At 46.1% G+C, this 24,834-nt stretch overlaps 1 protein-coding gene across 1 annotated transcript in view; it reads left to right on the top strand.

Moving 5' to 3' along the window:
- Window positions 1-23,722, top strand: part of LEXM (lymphocyte expansion molecule) — a 28,858-nt gene extending 5,136 nt beyond the window's left edge. Inside the window, exons 5-10 of the mRNA XM_043449317.1 lie at window positions 3,325-3,462; window positions 3,600-3,743; window positions 5,438-5,599; window positions 6,638-6,763; window positions 9,073-9,206; window positions 23,608-23,722. Coding sequence (XP_043305252.1) covers window positions 3,325-3,462; window positions 3,600-3,743; window positions 5,438-5,599; window positions 6,638-6,763; window positions 9,073-9,206; window positions 23,608-23,674 — 771 coding nt within the window. The 3' untranslated portion in view covers window positions 23,675-23,722. The remainder of the gene's footprint in view (window positions 1-3,324; window positions 3,463-3,599; window positions 3,744-5,437; window positions 5,600-6,637; window positions 6,764-9,072; window positions 9,207-23,607) is intronic.
- The last annotated feature ends 1,112 nt before the right edge of the window (window positions 23,723-24,834 follow it).

The following is a 24,834-nucleotide window of genomic DNA, read 5'->3' as shown; positions in this document are numbered from 1 at the left end:
GCTCTGGTCCTCAACACTGGGGCATCTGGGAGGGCTGGCTGAGCAGGTGAAGGTCCCATGGCCTGTCCCTCCCTTCCGGCTGTCTCTCCTCCCCTCTGGTCCCCATATCTGCTGCTGCGGTAACTCACTAGGCCCTGCGGGATTTCTCTGAGCTGCCCTCCTGGGCTCAGGGCCAGACCGTGAGTCAGTGAGTCTCACATCCAAGGCCTGCTTTTCTGTCATCTGCTGTAAGTCCTGGACTGGGGACCTGATGGCCTCCTCTGGCCTCTGGCCCCTGCAGTCATCCCCCCACTGCTGGCCGGACAGGCCTACAGATGCCACCTGTGCAGGCTGCTGACTTCCCCTTGGGGGCCTCCCCAGTGCCAAGGTCAAAGCTCTGGCTGCCCGCTTGAGGGCCCATGAGTCCTTCCCCAGAGAGGATGGGGCTGATGAACCCTGCAAAGCCAGTGCTGTCTCTGCTAGCCTGGGATCTGCCTCCATCCCCCTTCCCTTGGCTGTGGGGACACCAGGATTCCCAGCTTTGGAGTCCCTTCATTAGTTTCTCTCCTCGGCTCCTCTTTCCCAGGCTCCACCCTCCCACCACCCTCTTCTTCTTCTTTTTTTTTTCTCCCTTGAGACAGCATCATACTTCTTTTTATTTATTTATTTTTGCTGTGCACCTTCTTAAGCACCCGCATGCCTCAGAATCAAGGCTGGACACCCTGCTCGGCTTTCAGGGCCATCCCACTCTCTCCTAGCGTACCTCTCCCATTGTCTCAAAGGTGCTCTTCCTGCCCCCTCTACCTGGGGGGCCAGTCCCTCACCCTTCATCTTCTGGGATCCTTCTCCTTCTTCAAGGTCCAGCTGAAAAAAATGACAAGTGACAATTTCTCCATTCCCACACACCTCTCCCCCCAGAATTAATCACTCCTGGTTGGGTCCCCAAAGGCCTGAAACAACATTCTAGCTAAAATCAGGGGCGTTTACACCAGCCCACACGTGCTACTGCGCCTCTGATCCTGAAGGGTCGAGGGGAGAGGGGAGGCTCTGTTGACGGGGTGCCAGCACTGGGCTCCTCTTGGCCTCTGAGCTCCCTGAGCATCTGCGCTTGCTCCTTTGTTATGACCCTCACGTCTAAGTTCTCCCCAGGGGTCATGATGCTCATTGTCTGGGAAACAGTAGAGGACCAGAAAGATCACACATGGATTTAGAAGTTAAAACCCTTGCACTGTCGCTAGTGGTAAAGAACTCACCTGCCAATGCTGGAGATGTAAGAGACCTGGGCTTGATCCCCGGGTCGGGATGATCCCCTGGAGAAAGAAATGGCAACCCACTCCAGTATTCTTGCCTTAGACGGGAAGTGTGGCAGTAACGGCACTCCCCACTCCCAGTGAGGGCAGGATAAGGCTCTTGGTGCTAGATGGGGAGACTGAGGCTAGCCACGTGCTGGAAGACGCAGAGCTGGGGTTTGAACCCTGGAACGCTGTCTGGCTTCACCACTAATCCTGCCTGTCTGCACCAAGGGACTGGTAGTCTGGCGGGCTACAGTCCATGGGGTCGTTCAGAGGTCAGAAACGGCTGCAGCAACTTGGCACGCATACACGCCCCTTTCCAGCGGGGGGACCTTGGACACAGGTTTCCCTCTCTGAGGCTCAGTTTCCCCATCTGTTGATTGCAGTGGCACTGATTTGATCTCATCAGGTTGCCTCTAGGGCCAAGATGTTAAGGCTTGTAAAGCACCTAATACTTGATGCCAGGACCCACCTTCCTACTTTGGGGCTTCTCTCCTGAACACACCTGGAAACCTTGGGCCCTGGAAGAAGGCAAAGTGCAGTCTTGCTCCTCTGAGGGTGAACAAATCTGATGCCTGCTGTGGCCCGACTCTCCCAGCAAAGCTCCCTGTCCTCTCTGCCTGGCCTGGTTCTGGGCTGCTTTCCAGGAGGTTCCAGGGGCTGGAGGGAGGCAGGGCTGAGCCATCTGTGGGGCGGCAGCGACTCCATGTGGCTAAAAGATGCAATGCAGCAGCAAACATCCTGCCAGATCTTTACCCAAAGATGGCCACTCTGCCACCCACCCACCCACCCGTCTACCCACCTACCCTGCAGGGTGGCTCTCCTCATTACACCTAGAAAGGCCATACCTCTGACCCTGGCAATCGTTGCAGCCAGGGTCATTCTGACCCACATGGTCATTCCAGCCACAGTTCTCAACCTCTCTTACCTCTTTCTCCACCCACTTCCCACTCTCCCAACCCCCTCGGTCAAGGTAGCCACCCCACTCTGACTACCAGATGTTTGCACATGCTATGGGCTGAGAATGTGCAGGAGGCTTTAAAGACATTATTTCATTTCATTTTCATTACCCTGGAAGAAAGTACTACTGTCCCTGTGCTTAAAATATGGACCATGAGGCTAAGGAGGATCTTTAAGTGGCATGCCCAAGATCACTCAGCTAGGAAGCAGTGGAGCCTGGATTCTAATCTGGGACTCCAGATACCTCCAGGTCACAGCACTGTTCACAGACCAGTGGAAAACCCATTCGTGTAAATGCAGGGCTATGACACAGGGGTGTGTATAATGGATGGGATTTCTGAGATCACCAAAGCAAGCAGCTATCTGGGGAATCGGGGAAGGATGGCTTCCAGGAGAGATGACATTTGAGCTGGCTTTGCAGGACTAGAATCTTCCAAGGTCAAGAAGATAGGAGGGGTAGCAGTAACGGCACAAGCAAGCAAAGGCAGGGAATTTGCCAGAATGCGTATGTTTGGGGACCAGCAAGAACCTCACTTTAGCTAAAGTGTCAGACCTGGGAAGGGAGCTGTGAGGGATAAGTCGGACAGACTAGTGGGGCCCCAGGGAAGCATGTGAACTTTTTTATTTCTTATTTCTTTTTGGCTGTGCTGAGTCTTGGCTGTGTGCAGGCTCTCTCTAGTTGCGGTTTGCAGGCCTCTCTGCAGTGGCTTCTCCTGCTGTGGAGAACAGGCTCTAGGAGCACAGGCTTCAGTAGTTGCAGCCCAAGGACTCAGCAGTTGTGGTGCGCAGACTTAGTTGCTCCACAGCATGTGGGATCTTCTGGGACCAGGGATGGAACCCGTGTGCCTGCATTGGCAGGTGAATTCCCATCCACTCTACCACCAGGGAAGTCTCGAGAATCTGAATTTTGGAACTGAAGTTCTGAGCGGTGGCAGAGGCTAGCAGGCCCGCACTGCTGTGTGTTTTTGGAGGGCAGTTAACATGCAGGGTCTCTGAAAATCCTGTTCCCCTCTGGGGGGCATCTCTTCTTCAGGTGCACACAGTTGCACAAGGAGTGGGACTAATGGCCTTTGTATCCGTCCCCCACCCGCAGAACTACTATCCAGGGCCTGGAAATTATGGGGAGAAGGGCAACCCATTCACAAAGCTGGAGGAGAGTGCCTGGAACCGGTCTCACTCCGAGGGCCTCATGTGCAGAATGGCCAACCAGCGGCGCCCCTTGGCTCACCAGGTATCCCCCTCACCTGGCCAGGCCTCACCCAGCTTCCTGTGCAGCCCTGGGTGGGAGGAGTCCCAGGGCAGATGGGGAACCTGAGGCCCCAAGAGGGTGATGTACCAGTAGGGATTGTCCTCTGTGTTCTGTTCCAGGGGAGTGGTCTGGCACCGGGCACTTACACCTTCAAAAGTGGCATCGAAGTGTGCCTGGCAAAAGTCACGGGCACCCGTGGTCCCTACGACATCTTCTCTGGTGACCGAAGCAAGCCCCAGCCTTACGGACATTACTCTGTGCAGGTGAGTGCGCAGACCGGCTGTGCCTTCCCCGGCGGGAAGACCAGCCTCACTCATCTACAGCACCTTGTGTGCCAGGCTCTGCAGGGGGAGGTGGGGGAACAGGGGGCCCTTCCCACATCCTCCCCACTCCCCACTCCCAGCAAGGGAGGGATAAGGCTCTTCGTGCGAGATGGGGAGACTGAGGCTAGCCACGTAGCTGGAAGAGGCAGAGCCGGATTTGAACCCCAGGACGCTGTCTGGCTTCACCACCAGTCCCTTCTTGTCTGCACCAGCGTGAACTACAGAGGAGGTGCAAGTGGTCACAGTACCAGGCCTGGAAGGGACACGGGCCACCAGGCCTGCTGAGACCTGGATGGTGCAGCCTGGGTGTCCTGCTATTTTGGAAACACTTCCGGCCACTGCAGACCGAGCTAAGCTGTCTGGGTTAGTGGCAGAGAACTGGAGGGCCAAGAGGAGAAACTGAGGTAGAATTTTAGCTTGGTGCAACCATTTCCTGCACCCACTGAGATCCTGTTATGTGATTCCTTAGCACCCTGGGCTTTGCTTTCATAGCAACTGGAAGAATCTGCCTACGCTGCAGGAGACATGGCTTCTATCCCTGGGTTGGGAAGATCCTCTAGAGAAGGGAATGGCAACCCACTCCAGTATTCTTGCCTGGAGAATTCCATGGAAAGAGGAGCCTGGCGGGTTACAGTCCATGGGATCACAAAGAGCTGGACACGATTAAGCGACTAACACTTTCACTTTAACTAACTCCCTGTTACACATGTAACTCATGTATACCTTGGGCCAGGTAATTGTCTGGCTGCAGGGGAACCTCCCTCTGTGGTACTTACATTTTAACACAAAAAGAAACACAATCACAAGTGAAAACTAGGTAGACTGTTAGCAGGAGGTGGACCCTGTGATCAAGGCATCAGGAGTGCTAGGACATGAGGGGTGGTGGTAAAATCCTGAAATACTTTTGGCCCCGCCCTGCAACCTGGCTTCTCCCTGTGACCTTCCAGTCCTGCTCATGACCAGCTGCTAAGGTGTCCCTCACAGCATAGTAGGGTCCTTGGACCCTCCTCAGGCCCTGCAGCCAATGCCCAGTCCACAGGATAAGATTTTGTGATATCGAAAAAACAGGCGTTTTCAAGAGCAGTTTTAGGTTCACAGCAAAACTGAGCTGAAAGTACAGGTCATCATATGTCCTCTGTACCCCCTACATGCACAGCCCCCTACTATCAGTAATCCACACCAGAGGGGAACATTTGTTACAGTCAATGAATCTACATGGACACATTATCACCCGAAGTCCATAGTTTATATTAGGGTTCACTTTTGGTGTTGCATGTTCTATGGGTTCAGACAAATGTATAATAACATGTATCCACCATTATAGTGTCATACAGAGTAGTTTCATTGCCCTAAGAATCCTGAGTGTTCCCCCATCACACTGGTTTTTATGTATTTGGACTATCACTCCTACTTAGAATAAATGTCAGGAAATGTCCACGAAACAAGTGGAAGAAGAAGTAGATGAAGGCAAGCTGGGCTGCAGGGTGTAGCACATAGGAGGGGCTGTTAGAGACCCCCACACCTCTGCCCTGCCACTGGGGGACCCCCTGCTTGGCTCTGTGGGGAGGGTCTGGAAACACAGACCTTGCTTTTCTTGGCATAACAGATCTCTTTTATCCCCCTCTGTTTCTCAGAAAAAAAGACCCAGGGAACTGACAAATTTCCAGAGCTTCGTGGAGGAACTTAACCTGCATCACAATAAGAAGCGTGGAGTTTTTTCAAAAGTTCCTCGCAATCTGAAAACCCCTACAGAAAGAATCTATTGGGCCACCCTTAGCCAGTGCCCCCGAAAACTAGTCAGTGTCCCCTCTGTGGCCTTCCTTCCCTCTTTTCTTGGAAGGGGATCCCCTATGCAGAGGCAGGGTGGGATGGAGGTGGCTATTTCGGGGAAAGCCCAGATTTGGGTACCAGACTCACCTAGTTCCCAATCCTGGTCTGGCACTCACTGGTCTCAGTGGGTCAGTCTCTCTCACTCTCTGAGCCTTGGTTTACACACTTGTCCCGTGAGTGTGACCAGGTGGCTGTGAGAATTCAATGAGGTTAGTACTAGAGTCTCTAGCATGGAGCCTGGCACCTGGGAAGTGCTCAGTGGGCATTTCTGCCCCTCTCTCCCCTGCAGAGAGGACGAGGGGAAGACTGGAGGTGGGCTGAGTGTAAGAGGCACACACCTGTTCCATTCAGAGGAGTGGTGGGTTCCTCTCTGAGGGCTCAGCAGCCAGTGATCTGAGTAGCTTCTGGACTTTAGTCCTCCCCCAAGCATGGTCTGCCCCACATAGGTCGCTGAGGGCTTGGGAAGGTGAGGGCGTGGAGAGGAATGATCAAGGGTACCAGCACTTCCTGAATACCTGCTCTGGGCCAGGCACCTTTCAGCCTCCTTGAGGAAGGGATTGTTTTTTGCATTTCATGAAAGGAAACCGAGGCTCAGAGATCAGAAGGGATTTGCCCAGGCTCTCAGCAAAGGGGAAAAGGAGCCGGGAGTGGAGCCCAGCTCAACTAGCTCCAAAGTCTGAGTGGCTTCCGCTCCCCAGGCTGGGCTCTGGAACACCTCTCTGGACCCTGCCAGACCTGGAGGGCCCCCACCCCAACCCCCGGGAACCTGGAAAGAGGTGTCAGGCTGATGGGCGGGGACAGAGCGGTTAGCAGGGGTCATGAGGGCACCTCAGGGCCCCTTCACCCCTAGAGGATGGGCTCCGGTGAGTTGGGAGTAGCTGGGTGCCTCTCAGTATTCTTGGCTCCAGGCCCAGGGCTGCCAGGTAGGTGAGGTCACCTGCCCTGGCCCCAGGCTGACCACCACCAGCCCTTTCCAGCTTCTGGCCTTCATTCCTCACTCCTAGGCTACATCTGGTCCTGGTATGTGGCTTCCTCCAGAGAAGGAGTGCAAACACACCAACCAGCCTCCCTTCCTGCTGTCCTCCAAGCGGTCAGGCATGAAGGCCTACCAGCTGATCCTGGGAAACTGGGTGAGTGGGTCTTTGTGGGGGACACACGGTGAGGGGCAGGGAACCCTCTCTAGGCAGCCCTGGAAACTGATGCTCCGCGGGAGTGGATCCCACCTGCTTTTCCCACCAGGGACTGACACCTACCCCCGCTGTCTCATTGCTCTAAGGCAGTGGTTTTTCAAACTTGGGTGGGCATCAGCATCACCTGGAGGGCTTCCTAAAACATAGATGGCTGGGCCGCACACCAGAGCTTCTGATTCAGTAAGCCTGGAGCGGGGCCTGGGAACATGCCTTTCTAATGAGTTCTCAGGCCATGCTGATAATGCTTGTTCCAGGGACCAGTTTGAGAACCACTGTGCTGATGGACATCACCCAGAACCATCACACTCTTATTTTCCAGGGGAGTGCTCCTTCCATTCTCTTTGTGATTGTCTTGGGACCTCAGGGATACCTGAGGGAGTTGGCCCATTTCTCGTCTCTGGTTAAGCAAGGACCCTTCTGACCCTTCTCCCCTCCCCACCAGTGGAAGCCATCCCCGCATGTAAGATGTCATCTTCGGTTTGTTGGTATTCTTGTAAGACAGCTAAGCTCTTGAGTTCGTGTGCCTGCCTTCTTCATTTGCTAGATGGCATTGGGTATTCTGTTTCTCATTCCTGCCCTTCAGTGTTCAAGCCCACCTTTTACTGCAGTCTGATAACCATAAAGAAATGAGCACGAGTCCTAAGTGGGTAGCTCCATGACGTCACAAAATGGACTCATTGTGTGACGCCCCCCCCGGGGGGTTGAAGAACGTTTTCAGCACCCCAGGGCCACCCTCTCAACCTCTGTCCCCCTCAGGTGGTTCCTGTCCTGACTTCCATTAGCACAGGTTAGTTTTGCCTGATTTCAAATAGCTGTGTATTTTTTTTTGAATCAGTCAAGATCTTTTAATAGTGCAAACTATAATTTCCTCTGAATATAAATGTATTCATATGTTTCCAATAAATTGCCTATCACTTATCACAAACAGCAACAAGAACCTTAGAGCCATGTTAGAAAAATGTCTAGCGGGAATTTAACAATCTCATGTGCTCTCAAGAGAACACAGTCCGTTTCAGATTAGTGTCACAAACTCCAGAAAGACTAGGGGAGTGGGAGTGAGGAGTGGGCCAGAGTGGGAAACACAGGGGCCAGTACACAGGTGATGGACAGAAATATAGCTCCCCAGGAAACCAAAATCAGATGCATTATTACAGTTTAAGACAAGGAAAAGCCTATGGTTTTAGAAAAAAAAAACAACCACCCAGGGCTTCTCTGGCCCAGAACAGCTTCCTAAAACTGACATGGTTGCTGCTTCGCCTTGGCTGGCACCCTGCCCTGCCCCTTTGCTCTCTGCAGCTGTGTATTTTTAAGCTGTGTATTTCTCCAGGTTTCCCTGGGAACATCTTGCTTGGAATCTGCCTTCCCACTAAGCTCCCCCTGCCCCATCTTGCATCCCCAGACCCCAACTCTCCCTTCCACTCCACCTTTTCATCTCCCAGTGATACCTTGGCCCCCCATGTACCCGTACCCCCTGCTCTATTCTGTTCTTGTGAGGTCCGGCCAGTCAAGCCTGCACCTCCTACAAGGGAGAGGGTCTTCACTTGGAGACCCAGTCTGACCTTGGGACAGATTCTGTACAGATGGCGGGTTCCTGTCCTGCCTTCCTCCTACTCTCACTAGTCACAATGGACAGGCGACGTCTCCCCTCTGAACCTCTCCATGAGGGCTTCTTATACCTACAACCCAGGTTTCTGGGTGGGATGGGCTATTAACTTCCTACATAACGTAGCAAAGCTGCCATAACAAAGTATCACAAACCACATGGCTTGAAACAACAGAAATTTACCCTCTCACAGTTCTGGGAGCCAGAAGTCTGAAATCCAGGTATCGACAGAACCACATTTCCTCTGAAACCTGTAGGGGAGATCCTTCCTGCCCTCTCTTTAGCTGCTGGTGGTGGCTGGTGATTCTTGGAACTGCTTGGCTTGTAAATACCTCACTGCAGCCCCCGCCTCCATGTTGAATGGCCATCTCCCCACTGTGTGTCTCTGCTTATGAGGACACTGGTCACACTGGAGGAAGGACCCTCCCTACTCCAGTCTGAGCTCATCTTAACTGGTAACACCTGTAGCTATTTCTAGATAAGCTCACACTCTGAGGTCCTGGGGGGTTAGGACTCCACCTATCTCTTTGGGGAACATAATTCAACCTGTAACAGATGGAATAGGGAGATGACGGGGAGACCGGAGATCGAGTCTCCAGGCCAGGCATCCAGCTTGCTAACGTCCTGCCTCCTCTCTCTGGTGCAGAACCCCGTAGGGGTGGGTCGCTACCTCAACACCCAGCTGTTGGAGACAAAGGACCACCGGCAGCGATACCGGTCCCTGTTCATGGGTGGATCCAAGCGCTACCCCTCGGACCCAGTCCGGGAGAGGATCATGCAGTGAGTGTCGCTGGAGCTCCAGCAGAGGGGCCAGGGCGTGGAGGGGCTTACTCTGGGCTGGGTGGGGGTGTTCTCATGCTTGGTTCCCATGGGAACACAGCTGCCGTCCCTAGGGCCAGCCAAACAGCTGTGGCAATGGAAAGAGTTCAGATCCCGGCTCTGATGTGTACTGGCTGTGGGAGGTAGGGCGCCTCAATCAACCTCTATGAGCCTCATTTCCCTCAGCTGTCAAATGAGTGGAGGACTGTGAGATACTCTGTCCATAGCTGGTGGTAAGGAGAAAAGGAACTCGATGGACACTGGCTCCCTCACCCACAACCCACACAGTCTAGGATTGCCTTGAGTGCCGTCACCATGGGGCATCTATTTCTTGGTGCTGAAAACAGGGTTGGTAAAACTCATCTCAGGAAGTTGGGAAACCTAAGAGAAAATATGCATGGAATACCATGGCTAACTGTAAAACTGTCTGTGAATGTTAGCGGCCTCCATGTTTTACTGACCTAAGAACCCATGCCATCAGTTGGCATATAATCTCAATTTGAGAAATGTTAAAAGGTGAATAAATGTGAACTTTAGAATTGGAAATTCCATTGCTGGAAATTCTGGTGAGGGCATGAAGACCATATTCTGTGGGACCAGATCTCTCAGGGGAAACCAGCTTTTGTGTATAGATATATATGTGTCTTTAATCAAAGTGGACCTATGTCTTCCTTCTTGATTGACACCCATGCTTTTATGGCTTCCTTAGAAAGGATAATGGGAGGTGACATTGTTGATAGACTGCATGCCTGAAAAGGATTCTTTTTCCTCCCTGCACAGCTGATCAGTAGTTTGGTTGGAAATAATATTTTAGTTGGAAAATAATTTTTCCTGAGAATCTTGAAGGCTTCGCTCCATTGCCTTTGACCTTCAGGCATGGTTGTTAAGAATTTTGATGCCATCTTGGTTTTCCTGTCCTTTGTAGGCAAGCTGCACCTTCCTATCTGGAAGTCTGTAGGATCTTCTTTCTGTCCCTCTGTCCCTTGTGTACTGAAATTTCATGATAACAGGTCTGAAAAAAGTGTGAAAGTGCCAGTTATTCAGTCGTGTCCAACTCTTTGTGATCCCATAGACTGTAGCCCACCAGGCTCCTCTATCCATGGAATTCTCTAGGCAAGAATACTGGAGAGGATAGTCATTCCCTTCTCCGGAGGACCTTCCCAACCCAGGGACTGAACCCAGGACTCCTGCATTGCAGGCAGATTCTTTACCTTTTGAGCCACCAGGGAAGTCTTAGATGATGGGTCTAGTGTGAGTTTATTTTTATCCATTGCTTTGGGTCCTTGATGCATTCCTTCCTTCTGGAAACTTAGGACCTTCTATTCTGGGAAAATTTTTTGTGTTTTTTTCTTTGGTGATTTCCTGTCTTCTGTGTTCTCTCCTCTCTTTTTTAGATAAATGGTAGACATTCTGGCTTAATGCTCTATTCTTCTTTTTTTCCTTGTTTCTTATTTCTGTCTTTTTTGTTCTACCTTTTTTTTTTTTAACATTTCAGACCCTGCTACTGCCTTTTAAAAATTTGAATTTCATCTTTTTAAGTTTTCAAGGGTTCTTTTACAGTGTAGATTGCATTTTTATCTTCTACTAGCCCCTGGTTCTGTAGGCAGGGTGTTCTTTCATTTAAGGATGACAAAGACAGTCTTCTTCCCTTTTCTTTTTGCTCCCTGCATTGTCTCCACTTCTTCCCAGTTCCCCTTTTTTCTTTCACTTGTTCATATTTGAGAAGAAAGCACTAAGAAATGCTATAGGTCTGGGTAGGGCTTCACTGGGAGTGAAGATGGGGATCTGGTCATTTCATTGGGAGACCTTAAAATCTGTATTTCTAGGCATTTTCAGTGGCACCTTTCAGCTTCTCTAGATAAGAATCCTATATCCTGGGGGGTAGGGATGGTGGTGAATGTGATTGCTGGTGTTTAGGGGAAGGAGGGTTGAGGAGTCTAAGTCAGTATATGGACTTCACCTACTCCCTCTGTTCTTATTATAGTGCCTGTCTGCCCACCATCCACTGAGCTTCCCCACTGCCACCCTGACTCTCTCTCAGTACTAACCCTCCGGCCTCCTGCTGGGTGGGTGAAGTGTGTGTGGTGCAGAGGGTCTGACTTTCCTCTTGTTTTCAGCAGTTTTGTGCCTACGTTTTGAGATACTGGTGGCTGTAATTTCCGGGCCTCTCTGGGGTTTCTGGCAGGAGCTGGCAAGCTTCTCATTGGCTCCCCTGCTACAGGCAGCTTGCTCTTAGGCCCTCTCAGCTCTGCCGATGATTCCCTGCACTTTGCATTTCCTTGAAATGTGTAAACACCCTTGTCCTGATACCTCTTCTCACTTTCTTGTTCGTCTATTTTAAAACAATTCCTTTATAGTTCATTCAGTGAATTGCAGGAAGGAATAGAGGTAAATGCATGGATTCATCTTCCTTGTTTAACTGAATGCCCACGCGGACCACTTTTGTGTGCAAAAGTGTGTTCTTGCCCTTTCTAAACAAGGTGGCTAGCCTTCTTCTACAGGTGTTCAACCAGAACCCAGAGTGCAGCACCTTGCCCAAGGTCACACAGCTGATGGTGATGGAACTGGGGCTAGACTCCAGTCCTTTCCTCCTAGATCAGGGCCCTTTCCACACACCAGTGCCCATGTAAGGGTTTGGGGGATGGCGAGCTGGGAAGAGGGCAATGCTCTGATTCTGGCAAGGTCACCCCTCCCCTGCCACCTGTCAGCAAAGCCCCATCCTACATACTGTTTGCTCAGCAAAGGGCTCTAGAGGAGAGGAGGATGGCCCACTCCCACTGGACCCTCAATTTTCTCCCCCTGCACATCTGCCTCCCTTCTGGTATAAATTTTTCCCTTTGCCACTGTTAAAACACCCAACGTCCAGGCCTGTGAGAGTTATAGGATTTCCCTTGTAATCTGGCTTAGAATTATATGTCTACTACTTAGCTGTGTGGCATGGGACATGTTACTTGGAGACAGGCTTTCATCTGAAAAGTGAGAGTAAACAAAATAACTACCTTGTAGAGTCTGCTTCAAGTATTAAAGGAGATCATGCATGTAAATGTGCTCTGCCCTATGGATGACATTCTGTAGGTATATTGTAAGTGCTGCCTTCCCTTGCCCTTAGCTTCTGCTGTGCCTTTACAGAATTCTGTCTTGTTAATACAAGGGTTAAGTTTTCTACAGAGGCTGGAAATGCACATGATCCAGGAAAAGAAACTAGAACGGCTTAAACCACCCTCTGTTGTCAAAGACCCATGGAAAAGCTTCTACTAAGACAGAGATTTGATACAGACTGTAGAGAAATAGGGAGATATTTGAATCCTGAGGGAGGGTGGGAGCTTTGAAAAAGGAGGTCAAAAACATTAAATGTGAGAGTAAAATACTAAAGATTTCTCATGAAGTCAACAACAAAACAGAGATGCTTATATCACTGGGATTAGTCAACATTGTTCTGGAGGTTCTAGCAAACATAGTAAGACAAGGAATAAAAATATTAGTAAAGAAAAGCACAGTCATCACAATTTATAATGATATGTGTATTTACCTAAAGAAATCCGAGAGAGTTCATTTTAAAACTGTAACACCAAGAAAGCTAGTGCAGTAATGTGTATAAATAGTTTCCTCTGATACCACAACAAATAGAAAACTTAATTGAGAAAAAGAACACGATTCCATTCCTATTAGGCACACAAACAATAAGGTACACTGGGATAAACTTAATAAAGTATATTTAAGGCTCAAATGAAAAAAACCATAAACCTTTACTAAAAGATGTTTAAAAAAAAAAAAGGGCCTGAATAACTGGAGAGAATACCATGTTCATGGATGGGAAGATGATATTGGAAAAATAGTAGTTCTTCCTATTGATGTACACATTTAGTGCCATTTTTATCAAATTGTAAGGGGATTGGTAGGGTGAATTGAATACATCTATTATAAACTTTGTTTGAAAGAGTAAGTACATGTGAATATTAAAAAATAGGAGAATAACAATCCCATTAAAGATGCATTGCCAAAGTGAGAACTTACAAAAACCAGCATGTTTTTAAAGTAGTGTCTTTAAAAGTAATGGCTCCTTTATTTAGAAATGCTTTGTTTATTAGACTTTAAGAAATCCTAACATTGTGAATGCACTAAATGTGGTTAATTTTATGATATAATGATTGTACTATAATAGAAAATTCTCCCCCACTCCAAGCAAAGCATTTTTTTATACCTTGGAGATTCTGACTAGCTTGATATAACACCAATTCCTTTTTGTGGTTATTGTTTAACATTCAATTATAGTGACATATTAAATGTATAAAGGAAAGAGAGGAATTTCACCTTATTTTTTTTTAAATGCACTGCCATATGCATAGATGACACTATGGAGGACTAGGCCCCAAACTGTTGACCACAGTTAAACCTGGAGGGTCTTTGGCATTCTGCCTTGTTTTATTTATGAAATGTTTGACTTTTTCCAAATAAACATGACTTTTATCATTAGAATAAAAAACAAAAAACAAAAAAAAGGACAGGAACTCTTGAGGCTGACCACACAAATTATGGGTTCTCCTTTTAGACCCATCTCCAGCCAAGAGTCACCCTTGTCTTTTAGACCTCAGTTTTTTCATCTGTAAAAGGGGAATACTTTATACCCTATAGGATATGGCCAGGTATAATTAAGGCTTATGAATGTTACTGAATGGAAGCTAACCAGCCAGATGCCTGTGGGAGTCTGATGGTCAGACTGGTATATCATTCTCCCTGGGGCTCAAGTTCATTGTTCATGAAGTCCTGACTCAGTTGGGCTCTTGGGTATGGAGGACTGTGCCATGAGGCACAGAAGGTAGGTCATAAATTGGGAATAAGGATTTCTTTCTCTTTCATTTATTGGTTCATTTGAAAGGCCTAGCTTGTGCTTGGTTCTGCCCTGGATACGACTGAGCTGTTTTCAGGTGACGAGAAATATTCTCTCATTCATTCACTGAGGTTTTCATTTCTGAGTTCATATTTGAATTTCTAAGAGTTATGTTTGTCTTCTGAGTGTTCCTTTTAGTAACAGCATGCTTTTATTTCATGGATACAATGCTTTCTCATCTTTTGAAGATATTATTAAGACAAGTTTTCCTGTCATTGTCTCTCTCTCTCTTCCCCATGTGTTTGTTTTGGCCTCAGTCTCCCATATGAAAAAATGTTCTCAAATATCTGGTAATCACTTTTCTAATTTATTTATGTATTGGCTGCACTGGGTCTTCATTGCTGCACATGCACTTTCTCTAGTTGCGGAGAGTGGGGTCTAGTCTTCAGTTGCAGAGCAGTATTCTCATTGCAGTGGCTTCTCTTGTTACAGAGCATGGGCTCTAGGGTGCGCAGACTTCAGCAGTTGTGGCTCAGGGGCTCTAGAGTGTGGGCTCAGTAGTCATGGCACACAGGCTTAGTTGCCTCAAGTCGTGTGGAATCTTTCAGAACCAGAGATTGAACCGGCATCCACTGCATTGCAAGGTGGATTCTTAATCACTGGACCAGGGAAGCCCCTCTGGTAATCTTTAACTGTGCACTCATGTCCAGCTGGAAACCCTGCTGAAGACTCTGAGGCACTTTTTGTTCTCCCCCGGAGCACTTGTTGTTCATGGGTTTAACCATAACATGACCAAGCTGGGTATTTTCACTGGGGAAATTTCAATGTCAGTGATGTTAGATGTTTTCCTCTTGGCTTTGGCCAGAGAAAGTTCTGCGAGATGTAAACCTGGGTGCCAGAGCTTTATGTGGAGGAGAAGAACCTAGAGATCTCAATATTTAGTGACCGAACTCCCATTTGATTCCCTGTTTTATTAATAAATAGGATACTCATAACATCGACTCCGCCTGGTGTCATCCTGTACAGAAAACTTCTCTGTCTCCAGAGAATCAATTTTGCAGTCTTCATTTATTAAGAGCACTCCTCTGGCTGCAGAGAGTGGAGCGGGAAGCTGATATTACACCGAGTTTCAATCAGTAGCCCTGTTTTGGTTCTGCCTTCACTCCCACTACCAGAGGTACCTGGCGCTGACAGTACCTGGATATTTGGAGTGAGGGAACTCTTAGCTTTAACTTCTGCTGCCTTGGGATTTAGCTTTCTTGAGTATGCTAACTTAGTTACTGTTCTTCCATCTGCTTTTCAACTTCCAAAATATTCTTACTGCTGCTTCTATCCTTTTTGTCCTTGTGGGTATATGATTTCAAATTTGTATTCCTTTACGCCTGTTTTAGTGAGATTTCAGGAGGGATGGGGGTTAGTATATGCATTCAATCCACTAAAAATGTAGTGAAATTTCTGAGTTTCAAAGGTAACATAAAAATCTTACAAATATGAGACCTAAGAAGACAACCTACAACCTCAATAAAAGGCAATCAGACATATTTTGGGCCTCTCCTCTGAAACATGAATGATAGAAAACACTGTTTATACAATGTGAAAAAGACTTGAGACTATAGAATTCTGTATGTAGCCAAACTATCATTCATGTACAAATAGAGATGCACAGGGATTTGGGATGTATACCAAATATATCTTTTCTGAAAATATTACTGGGGATATACTCCAACCAAGTGAAAAATGAATTAGCATAAGAGCTCAAGAACGGAGAAGATGACACGAAATATAAGAATATATCTAGCTGTGATTTACCAGGATGGAGGAAATTCTCCTTCTCAAACAGCAAAAAGAAAAAGTGGTGATACAAATACCAAGCAAAATAGAATTTAAGGCAAAATACTAAATGGGACAAAGATGAATATTTTATCAAGATAAATAATAAAATCCACAAAGCAGTTATAAACACCATGAACCTTCACACACCCAAAATACCAGTGACAAACCTCCACAATCATAATGGGAATTCTTAATAGACCTGTCTGAGAGTTTGACAGATAAGGACATAAATATTTATTTGGAGGATTTGAATAGGTATGTTTTACTCCACATTATTTTCAGATGCTCATGGAACATTTATAAAAGTTGATCTTCTAAGAAGATCTCATTAAAAATATCTAAATTAAAAATACCCTACATAGAAAATTTTAGGTTACTCTTTCTAAACAGTACAATAAATCAAGACTTAACAATAAAAGGATAACACTGAAAACCCAGTACTTGGAAAATAGTAAGAATTCTTCTTCAAAGCTCTTGAATCTAAGAGAAAATCTAGTTTGACATTACAATTCATTTAGAAGTTAATTGCAATGAAATCTCTGTATCAAAACCTATATAATATTGTCAAAATTCATAGTTTTAGAATTCATAGTTTTAATTGCTTTTAATATTAAATAAGAAAGATTGAAACCAACAGAAGCAATCATTTGATTCTAGAAGTTTAAAAAAATCAGAGTAAATTTAAAACTAAGGCAGAAGTAAAGAATTAAAGAGAACAAATGGGATCTGGAAGGATGCAGGCTTTCTCATTGGACCCTCACAACTCCTCCGTGTTGATGTGCTATTGTTAATCCCTGCCTTTGGCTCCAGCGTGGTGACCACAATCCAGTGTGTGCGGGTGGAAAAGTGCAGAGTCCACAGACTGTGGGGATTGTCAGGGCTGTCTCTGCGTGTGTGTGCATGCGTGCTCAGTTGCTGCAGTCAGGTACAACTCTTAACACCCCCATGCCCTCCTCCTATCTTCCCATATAGGGAGAAAATGAGGTGCAGAGGGGTAGAGGTGATGGAAATGGCTCAGAGGCCCGCAGCCAAATAGCAGGCAGGGTGGGGACCAGGGCTCTGAGTCAGACCCTGAACTTCAGCCTTTCCTCCTTGGCAGGTTTCGAGAGGCCATGGGTGTGGCAACCCACTCCAGTATCCTTGCTAGAGAATCCCATGGACAGGGGAGCCTGGCAAGCTGTAATCCACAGGGTCACAAAGAGTTGGACACAACTGAGCAACTTAAGACTGGGTAGGAACACAACATGGCCTTGAACAGTTTGCTGTCTTCAGTCCAGGCAAGGGAGGGTGTATATGTGTGAAAGAGTTGTAAAATCTCCTTCTGGAATGTGGAGTGACAGCCAGTCTTTCTCACCTGTCACTCCCAAGCCTCACCTGCTTCTTCCTGCCAAACCGCAGGTTCTGGGCTTCCAGCTAGGCAGCCTGGGATTTGACTCCTGTGTGGGAAAGGCAGCCTTTTGTGTTTCTTTTTTTAGACCTGTGCACACCATAGGTGCTTCTAAAATGTGGTTGGCCAACCAATGGACCAAGTTCCCCCCCACCCCCAGTCACCTTCCTGGCATTTACAACCTCATCCCCTTACTCCATCTGGCCACCCTCTGGCTGTATAGACGTGCCCACTTTGCACTCCAACCAAGCCACGCTGTGTACCACCCTGTGCTTTCACCACACTGTAATCTGTTCTTGAAACACTCTTCTCTTAGTTTCTGTCTGGAAAATCTTCTACAACTTCACTTAAATATGAAGCCTTCCCTGATTTTTCCAGATGACATCTCTTTATTTTCAGCCTCTCGAGCCTTCCCAGATCAGAGCATTTTCCCATCATATTTTAATTATTTATTCATATTCCTGTGGTCCCTACTAAACAGAACTTCTCTATTCTCCATCTCCAGTGTCTAGCTGGCATGCATAGAAGGAGCTCAATGCATATTTGTTAAAGGACAAGTCAGTGTATTAACTGATGAAATAGTTCAGAGTCTGGATGACTGTATGCAGGGAAACATACAGTTCAATCTATCAGAAGCTTATTTTTCCTAAGTTTTTCAGTTGATGTTCTATTATGAAAACTTTTAAACATATACCAAAATAGAAAGGATTTTACAGTGTACCCCTGTACATGCATCACTTAGATTCTAGTCATTAATGTTTCACTCTTCTTGGTTTCTGACATATCTTTCTATCTACCCATCTATTAATCACCTGTCTATTATCTATCATCCTGCTACCCATCTCTAATTATCTTCAGTTCAGTTCAGTCGATCTGTCTGCAGCATGCCAGGTCTCCCTGTCCATCACCAACTCCCGGAGTTTACTCAAACTCATGCCCATTGAGTTGGTAATGCCATCCATCTCATCCTCTGTTGTTCCCTTCTCCTGCCTTCAATCTTTCCCAGCATCAGGGTCTTTTCCAAGGAGTCAGTTCTTTGCATCAGGTGGACAAAGTATTGGAGTTTCAGCTTCAACATCAGTCCTTCCAGTGAATATTCAAGGATGGACTGGTTGGATCTTCTTGCAGTCCAAGGGACTCTCAAGAGTATTCTCCAACACCACAGTTCAAAAGCATCAATTTTTCGACACTCAGCTTTCTTCACAGTCCAACTCTCATATCCATACATGACCGCTGGAAAAACCATAGCTTTGACTAGACTGACCTTTGTTGGTAAAGTAATGTCTCTGCTTTTTAATATGCTGTCTAGGTCGATCATAGCTTTTCTTCCGGGGAGCAAGTGTCTTTTAATTTCATGGCTGCACTCACCATCTGCTGTGATTTTGGAGCCCAAAAAAAAAAGTCTGTCACTGTTTCCATTGTTTCCCCATCTATTTGCCATGAAGTGATGGGACCGGATGCCATGATATTAGTTTTCTGAATGTTGAGCTTTAAGCCAACTTTTTCACTCTCCTCTTTCACTTTCATCAAGAGGCTCTTTAGTTCTTCTTAGCTTTCTGCCATAAGGGTGGTGTCATCTGCATATCTGAGGTCATTGATACTTCTCCCAGCAATCTCGATTCCAGCTTGTGCTTCATCCAGCCCAGCATTTCACATGATGTACTTTGCATATAAGTTAAATAAGCAGGGTGACAATATACAGCCTTGACATACTCCTTGTCCGATTTGGAACCAATCTGTTGTTCTGTGTCCAGTTCTAACTGTTGCTTCCTGACCTGCATACAGATTTCTCAAGAGGCAGGTAAGGTGGTCTGGTATTCCCATCTCTTGAAGAATTTTCGAAAGTTTGTTGTAATCCACACAGTCAAAGGCTTTGGTGTAGTCAGTAAAGCAGAAATAGATGTTTTTCTATAACTCTCTTGCTTTTCCGATGATCCAACAGATGTTGCCAACTTGGTCTCTGGTTCCTCTGCCTTTTCTAAATCCAGCTTGAACATCTGAAAGTTCACGGTTCACATACTGTTGAAGCTTGGCTTGGAGAATTTTGAGCATCGCTTTGCTAGTGTGTGGGATGAGTGCAATTGTGCAGAAGTTTGAACATTCTTTGGCATTGCCTTTCTTTGGGATTGGAATGAAAACTGACCTTTTCCAGTCCCGTGGGCACTGCTGAGTTTCCAAATTTGCTGGCATTTTGAGTGCAGCACTTTCACAGCATCATCTTTTAGGATTGGAAATAGCTCAACTGGAATTCCATCACCTCCACTAGCTTTGTTTGTAGTGATGCTTCCTAAGGCCCACTTGACTTCGCACTTCAGGATGTCTGGCTCAAGGTGAGTGATCACACCATCATGGTTATCTGGGTCATGAAGATCTTTTTTGTATAGTTCTTCTGTGTATTCTTGCCACCTCTTCTTAATATCTTTTCATCCTGTTAGGTCCATACCATTTCTGTCCTTTATTGTGCTCATCTTTACATAAAATGTTCCCTTGGTATCTCTAATTTTCTTCAAGAGATTTCTAGTCTTTCCCATTCTGTTATCTTCCTCTATTTCTTTGCACTGATCACTGAGGAAGGCTTTCTCATCTCTCCTTGCTATTCTTTGGAACTCTGCATTCATATGGGTATATCTTCCTTTTCTCCTTTGCCTTTAGCTTCTCTTTTTTTCTCAGCTATTTGTAAGCCCTTGTCAGACAACCATTTTGCCTTTTTGCATTTCTTTTTCTTGGGGATGGTCTTGATGACTGCCTCCTGTACAATGTCACGAACCTCCGTCCATAGTTCTTCAGGCACTCTGTCTATCATATCTAATCCCTTGAATCTATTTGTCACTTCCATTATATAATTGTAAGGGGTTTGATTTAGGTCATACCTGAATGGTTTAGTGGTTTTCCTTTCTTTCTTCAATTTAAGTCTGAATTTGTCAATAAGGAGTTCATGAGCTGAGTCACAGTCAGCTCCCAGTTTTGTTTTTGCTGACTGTATAGAGCTTCTCCTTCTTTGGCTGCAAAGAATATAATCAATATGATTTCAGTATTGACCATCTGGTGATGTCCATGTGTAGAGTCACCTCTTGCGTTGTTGGAAGAGGGTGTTTGTTATTACCAGTGTGTTCTCTTGGCAAAACTCCGTTAGTCTTTGACCTGTTTTGTTTTGCACTCCAGGGCCAAATTTGCATGTTCCTCCCCATAATTATCTTACAGTTTGATAAAATTTGAAGAGAATGGCAGACATCAATACACCCTCCTAATTACCTGAGTAGGCACACTGACTTTTTAACAGTTCAAACTGAAGTCCCATTCCTTGTCCAGGAATCTGAAATTGAAATCATAAAAATCCATTTTTATAATAATAATAATAATAATAATAATAAATTCTTATATTACTGGAGTTTATAATATTCAAGGTGATTTTATATGCATTTACTGTACACAGTAGCTTTAAATACTTTTTCATTACTTCTGTGTCTGTATCAGGTCTTAGTTGCAGCATGACGATCTTTTGTTCAGTCATGTGGATTCTTTCATTGTGCACGGACTCTGTAGCTGTGGTGCTTGGGCTTAGTTCCTCCTTGGCATGTGGGATCTTAGGTCCCCGGCCAGGGATAAAACCCATGTCCCCTGCATTGCAAGGCAGATTCTTAATCACTGGACCAGGGAAGTCCATTCAGTAACTTTAAAAGGTAGGAATTACTCTCAATATTTTTCGATTGGGACCACTGAAATTCAGAGAGAGAGAATGGGATTTCCTAAAGTTGCTGCTGGGCAATAGCATTCGTGTGTGCAGTCTTCAAAAGTTAATCGAGCACTTACTAAATGCCAGGTGTATCCTGGCTACTAGGACATTGCAGAATAAAATCAGCCAGACAGCAGTTCTGTCCCAGAGAGGCTCCCAGCTTTCTGGGGGAGGACACTCAACCCCTTCTCTAGAGTTATAGGGCAGCATGAGGAGGAGGAGGAGGCAGGAGGGCCCAGGATTTTTCTACATCCAGGCGGTAGGGGAAGTCTGTTAAGCCTACAGGCTTCTGGAGGATGAGACCAGGAGGGAGGACCCTTTGGGCCTAGGAAGGCTAAGGCAACAAATAGCCTTCACCATGATCCACATTCTCTTCCTCATCCCACCTGTCCATACCCGGTCACTCCCTTTCACCTCCTAGGCCTCTGTGCATGCTGTTTTGGTGGGAGATTTGGAAGTTTGGACAGGGGACTCAGGAAGTTCAGTGCAGAGTCCCCTTTCCCCAGGGCTCCTAGGTATGTTCTTTGCACGAGGGTTCACTTCTTTCAGGGAGGAGGAAAAAAATTAGAGTGGAGGGAAGTGCATGAGCAAAGGAAAGGAAGCAAAAAATCTCAGGGCATGTCTGGAAAACACTAGACAGTTCATTTTGGATGATGTATGCAGTGTGTAAAGGGCAATCGCAGAGAATAAGGCAGGTGGGGTTGGCTAGGTCAGTTCTTAAAGGCCTTGATTCTGAAGCTAAGCTGCTCTGACTTTATTTGACCTGTGAGAAGCCACAGAAGGACTTCTGTAAAAGATTTATAATAGTACGACCTACAGCCAGTAAAATTCATCCTTTTTAGGTATATAGCTGTATAAGTTTTTTCCTGTTCTGTGAGTTTTGACAAATGCATATAGTCATATCAAAATAAGCGAGATATAGACTATTACCATCACCCTCAAAAGTTTCCTTGTGCCTTTCCCAACTCTGAGCAACTACTGATGTGATTACCAACACTATAGTTCTGCCTTTTCCAGAATGTCATATAAATGGAATCATGCTGTATATAGAATTTTGTATCTTTCATTTTGCATTGTTCTTGAGATTCATCCATGTTGTTGCTTGTATCAGCAGTTTGTTCCTTTCTAATGCTGACTTATGGTCCATTGAGTGGATGTACCACAGCTTATACACTTTCAAGGAGAGGGGCATTTGGGTTGTTCTCAGTTTGGGCAATTTTGGATAAAGTTCTACAAGCAGTCCCATATAGGTCTTCATATAGACATGTACTTTCATTCTTCTTTGATGAATATCTGGTGTAGACTATCTAGCTCACTTGGTAAATATATCTAAAACTTAATAAAAAGCTGCCAGACTATTTTCTGAAATGGTTATACGAGTTTGTATTTTCACCAAAAATATATTTAGGATCTAATTGTCCTACATTTGGTATTATAAGGCCTTTCTATTTTCCAGACAACCTAATAGGGGTATTTCCTTGTGGCTTGAATTTGCATTTCTTTAATGACAAGATGTTGGCCATCTTTTCACGTACTTCATCCATATCTCTTACACATTTTAAAAAATGGTTGCTTATTTTGTTCTATTAAGTTTTGAAAGTCCTTTATATATTCTAGGCATACATCCTTTATCAGGTATGTGTTTTGCAAATATTTTCTTTTGGACATTCAAAAGGGGCTTAACAGGAAGTAGCTCTTGTGTCTTAAAGAGGTACTCTGTGGCATTGTGGGTGGAGGAGCAAGATGGGGCTGGACGGAGACAAGGAGGCTTAGTGTCAGGTGAGAGCTGAGGCTCTGAACAGGCCAGGGGCAGTAGGCTGGGGAGGAGTGAAAAGCAGAAGGCATGGAGACCCACCAGATGGGTGTAAAGGCTTCTTTGACCCTCTGAGCCCTCCCTCCCGCCTTCCTTCTTTTGACAGATATTTGTGGACACACCTGAAACAGTGTAGGCAATACAATACAGAAGAAATATTAATAAAGAAATCGAAGTCTTGCCTTCATCAAGTTTACGTCTTGGTGGGGAAGACAGACAACGAGCAAACACACGTGTATGCCATAATGGTCGGCAGACACTGTTAGACACACAAAGCAAGGAGTTCTTATGAAATGCCTTCTTCCAGATGGTTACGAGAGTGAACCAGAGAGTCTTCACGTGTTCCACTCTTAGGAAAGAATCCGAGCAATGGAAGGAATGCTAGACTGTGGTCAGGGGCTCTGGGCTGGAATTCTGGGCATCAGGGTAACCTTAGGCAAATTCTGTCATTTTTCTGACCCTCACTGCCCTTATTGGAATGATCTTTTAGGCACTAGGATTTTGTGTTTGAAGTTCTTACAAACCAGTTTGGAGGGTCTGATGAGCCAAACTAGGTGCATAGCAGAGGGCTGTCCTTAGAACTAGGCTGTTTTGTTGGGAAGACTCTAGAGGTCATCAGTTTTGGCCCCTCACCCAGTGTAGATTCCCCTGGGAAGTACAACCAATGGGTACCTGTTTCTCCCCTGAGGGTGCCTCTCCATGGATGGGGGGGCTCACATCCTTCCAAGGGACCAGTTTCATTTTCTCTTTCTCTGTGTCTTTTTAAAGGGAAAGAATCACACCTTTTACTAAGGGGAAGTGTGTGCCAACTGTGGATCATAATTCAGATCCTTAAAGCCGCCCATGAAGGACAACCTGCAGTGACCGGAGGACCTGAAACTTGAAGACAAATCTAGGGGTGGGAGGGTAGGAGTGGGAATGGGGGGGCCTTGGAGAAAGGACACATGGGAATGCCTGGGAGAGGGGGGAGAGGTGTGGTGGGATCACTTTTGCTGGAGACACCTACCAGAAGGTCATGGTTTTTCTGGGACAGCAAGGCCAGATATCTTTTGATACCAGAGATCAATTATCCTGAGAATTCAAATCGGCCAGTGACATGAACATGGGAGCCAGACAGCAGATGGACTAAAGGGGTGGGATGTGGTTGACCCTCTTGGAACCCTTCCTACTCTAAAGCCAAAATGCTTGACTCCCTGTTCAGTAAAATCCAAAGGGAGTTGGGAGAGTGTAGCATATGTCCTAAAGCGGCTGTATGCCCTCTCCGGGGAATACTCCATCTCCATCCCAGGATGCTTCTGGAAGCTTGGCAGGGCCAAATGCCATGAGGAAGTTGCTGACCTCCTGGCAACGTGCAGCCATTGGGAACAATCAGATACACCCCTCAAGTCAGACCTCATGGGTATGCCAATCTCGCCCAGTGGTAGGTCTGCACAAGTTGGTCACAGTATCCTGAGCTTCTGCCCTCACTGTTTTCAAACAGAGAGAGATTGTGTGGAATGGCAGGAGTGTGCTGTTCTTAGGGAAAAGGAGACAGGCTCATGGCTTCAGTCACAAAACCCACATAATGATAAAAATACTTCAGATACCCGTAGGAGCACGGGTGCTTTATAGAAAAGCAGTTACTTCCTCACTCATGTCAAAATGACTGTTTTGGAAGAAGTAAAGCTGTTGTTACTCACAGGTCTACTGAAAAAAAATCCTGTTTAATCCTCGAAAAGGCTGGTAGTGTGATAGGTTCATACTAGGTTTAATAAGTCAGCAGTGTTTTGGGAAATAAGATCAATATACTCAAATCAACAATTTCTGTACACTAGCAATAGAAATTGAAAATGCCATATGTAATAATATCACAACTGTGAAATACCTAGGTATAAATCTGACAAAAGATGTGTAAGATTTGTATAGTGAAAGCTTTAAAATGCTTCTGAGAGAAATTAAAGAAGACCTAAATAAAAGGAAAGATATACCATAATCATGGATCAAAAGACTCTGTTC

Source organism: Cervus canadensis, chromosome 2 (genome assembly GCF_019320065.1).
Source record: "Cervus canadensis isolate Bull #8, Minnesota chromosome 2, ASM1932006v1, whole genome shotgun sequence".
In the NCBI taxonomy this organism is placed as follows: domain Eukaryota; kingdom Metazoa; phylum Chordata; class Mammalia; order Artiodactyla; family Cervidae; genus Cervus; species Cervus canadensis.
The sequence above is the reverse complement of the archived record's forward strand: the minus strand, read 5'-3'. Positions and strand labels throughout refer to the sequence as shown.